The following is a 2,443-nucleotide window of genomic DNA, read 5'->3' as shown; positions in this document are numbered from 1 at the left end:
AGTGGCTCGTGTCCAATTGAGCCGTGTCCAACTGGGTGCCACCCGATTCTGTATTTTAAAACGAGGTGAAAATTACAAGTGTAAATTTACTAGAATATTGATAATTTCATTGGTCAATACCTAATAAATTTGCTCACTTTTGTAATTTTCACCTTGATTGAAGATACAGAATCGACCCCCCGGCCGTATCGACCTCCTACTACTATTCGGAGGCGGGAGCCATTAAGTAAAGAAGAAGAGTCTTAAGCCTTGTGTCCACGATGCTAGAAATCGGTCGGAGATCTCGGACCGATTTCTAGCATCGTGGACACAAGGCTTTAGAGCACTTTCACATGTGTTATATTACTTATATTTATTACTTCGTAATAATTACATTAAATTATACATAAAAACACTATTATTTTTTTAGTACGTTTATAAAAGTGTCACGTGGTAAGGAAATTTTTCCTATCATCCTCATTTTTTTCTTTCCTTCTGCTTGCTGCGCCAGTAATTTTTTTCTTCTTGTAACATCACCACCGTACTGGAAAAAAAGTGAACGCAAAATTATTTAAGTAATCCCAAATTTAAAAAGTCTACTCTTATTTTTTTAATATAAGGTATAAAAACATTTACTTACTAATTTCGCTGTTACATCCTTTTTATAAGGCTTCAAAGTTTCTCTTGCAATTACTTTACTCCCTACTGTTGCTTGGATCGCTATTTCGAACAGTTGTCGAGGAATAGTGTCAAGAAGCTTGACACATAACTTCTTGCCTATCTGAGACGCTTTTGTTCTATGTACAATTGTGCACAATTCTTCTACCACTTTTCCATTTAATAAAATATTCAACTAAAATTTATATATTAAAATACATATCATTAAAAAGTTCAATATTGCACAAGAATAATTTATAAGTGGTACTTAAAAATTACCTTCACTATGTCGGCCATTTGATAGCCATAATCTTCGTAATCGAAACTAGCATAACCAGAACTTATATTCTTCAAAGAGTCATGAAAGTCGAGAATTATTTCGCTCAATGGCATCACATATTGCAGAATAAATCTGTCATTGCCAATAGTTTTGTTCAGTTTTTCTATACCTCGCTTTTCCCAGCAAAGTGATATGATTTCTCTCATGTATGTATCTATACATTTTACAAAGCATTGATTAATCTACAAGTATTAAATAAAATAAAAATGAGAAAAAAGTCATCAAATTCCTGATCAAAGTATTCGAAAATATATTTATTTTATCTTTATTGATATATCCTTAAATTCAATTCTGAATGAATTAATTAAACTGTACTTTACTGTGAAATTGCAAATACCTGGCGTAATGATAGTCGCAATAATCATAGGTTCATAAAATTCAGTGACTATTTGGGGGTCTGGAAAATGTACTGGATTATTAAAGATCACTGTATCACCTCGATATTTCGTTATATTTTTACTGCCAAAAATCTTTGCTTTGTAAGTCACTGCAGGTGCTGTAACTATCGGCTGTGCCCCATATTCCTGTTCAAGACGTTGAATAAAGACTTCCATATGCAATAAACCTAAAAAGCCAATTCTCCATCCTCTTCCAAGTGCAGCACTGTAATATGATTTTTTTTCGTCATGTTTTATCAACATGTTTATTATTCGTGTAGTTTACATTCATTTAGGACAGGATTTTATATTATCAACATTTATATAGAAAACAATTTTCATTCATAAAGCTTACAGATGATATAACTTTTACCTTGACTCTAAAGTGGCATTTACAGCACTGTCATTTAGAGCAAGTTTGTCGATAGCTGCTTGTAAAGAGGACAATTGTGACTGATCCATTGGATATACTCCTGCAAACACCATTGGCTTTGGTGGATTGAATCCTTCTAAGGAATCAACAGATTGATGCCGCAGATGCAAAGTATCGCCAATGTGAGCCTCCTTAGACTTCATATTGCATGAAATAGCGCCTACTTGTCCAGCAAATCTACATTATATTAAATAGCACAAATTAAAAATCCATCAGACATATATACAGGGTGACCCATTTTAATTTAACAGCCAAATAACTCGAAACATCGCGATTAAATAAAAAAATGTTTAAAACAAAAATTGTTGGATATGAAGGGGCTGATTGAACTATGACTTGACAATGATCTTGACCTTCATTTTCAAGGTCATTTAAAGGTCAAGGTCATTTTTTAAAATAGGAAGCCCCATTTTTTTTTCGTTGAATATTCTTGTAGCTTATCTCGAGAGCTTTCCAAAACACTATAATAAAATATTTTTTCATTAAGTATTTCTCGAGTTATAAGGCTCGAATGTTACAGTACCGCCGCCGACATTAGCATTACGCAAGGTATCCGACCGATGGCTAAAACCTCTTGAATGTTGTTCAGGATCATATCCTAGATAACAGTCGTTAAGATCAAGGTCATTGGAGATTGTTTCTCTTATTTTCATTTTT

General features: G+C 33.2%; 1 protein-coding gene across 1 annotated transcript in view; it reads right to left on the bottom strand.

Annotated features, from left to right (window-relative positions):
- Positions 1–394: 394 nt before the first annotated feature.
- Positions 395–2,443, bottom strand: part of waw (Translation factor waclaw) — a 4,339-nt gene continuing 2,290 nt past the window's right edge. Inside the window, exons 3-7 of the mRNA XM_018515865.1 lie at positions 1,727–1,963; positions 1,314–1,579; positions 916–1,130; positions 620–832; positions 395–523 (exon numbers count right to left, since the gene is read on the bottom strand). Coding sequence (XP_018371367.1) covers positions 398–523; positions 620–832; positions 916–1,130; positions 1,314–1,579; positions 1,727–1,963 — 1,057 coding nt within the window. The 3' untranslated portion in view covers positions 395–397. The remainder of the gene's footprint in view (positions 524–619; positions 833–915; positions 1,131–1,313; positions 1,580–1,726; positions 1,964–2,443) is intronic.

This window comes from Trachymyrmex cornetzi, unplaced genomic scaffold (assembly GCF_001594075.2).
Source record: "Trachymyrmex cornetzi isolate Tcor2-1 unplaced genomic scaffold, Tcor1.1 scaffold606, whole genome shotgun sequence".
NCBI lineage: Eukaryota > Metazoa > Arthropoda > Insecta > Hymenoptera > Formicidae > Trachymyrmex > Trachymyrmex cornetzi.
The sequence above is the reverse complement of the archived record's forward strand: the minus strand, read 5'-3'. Positions and strand labels throughout refer to the sequence as shown.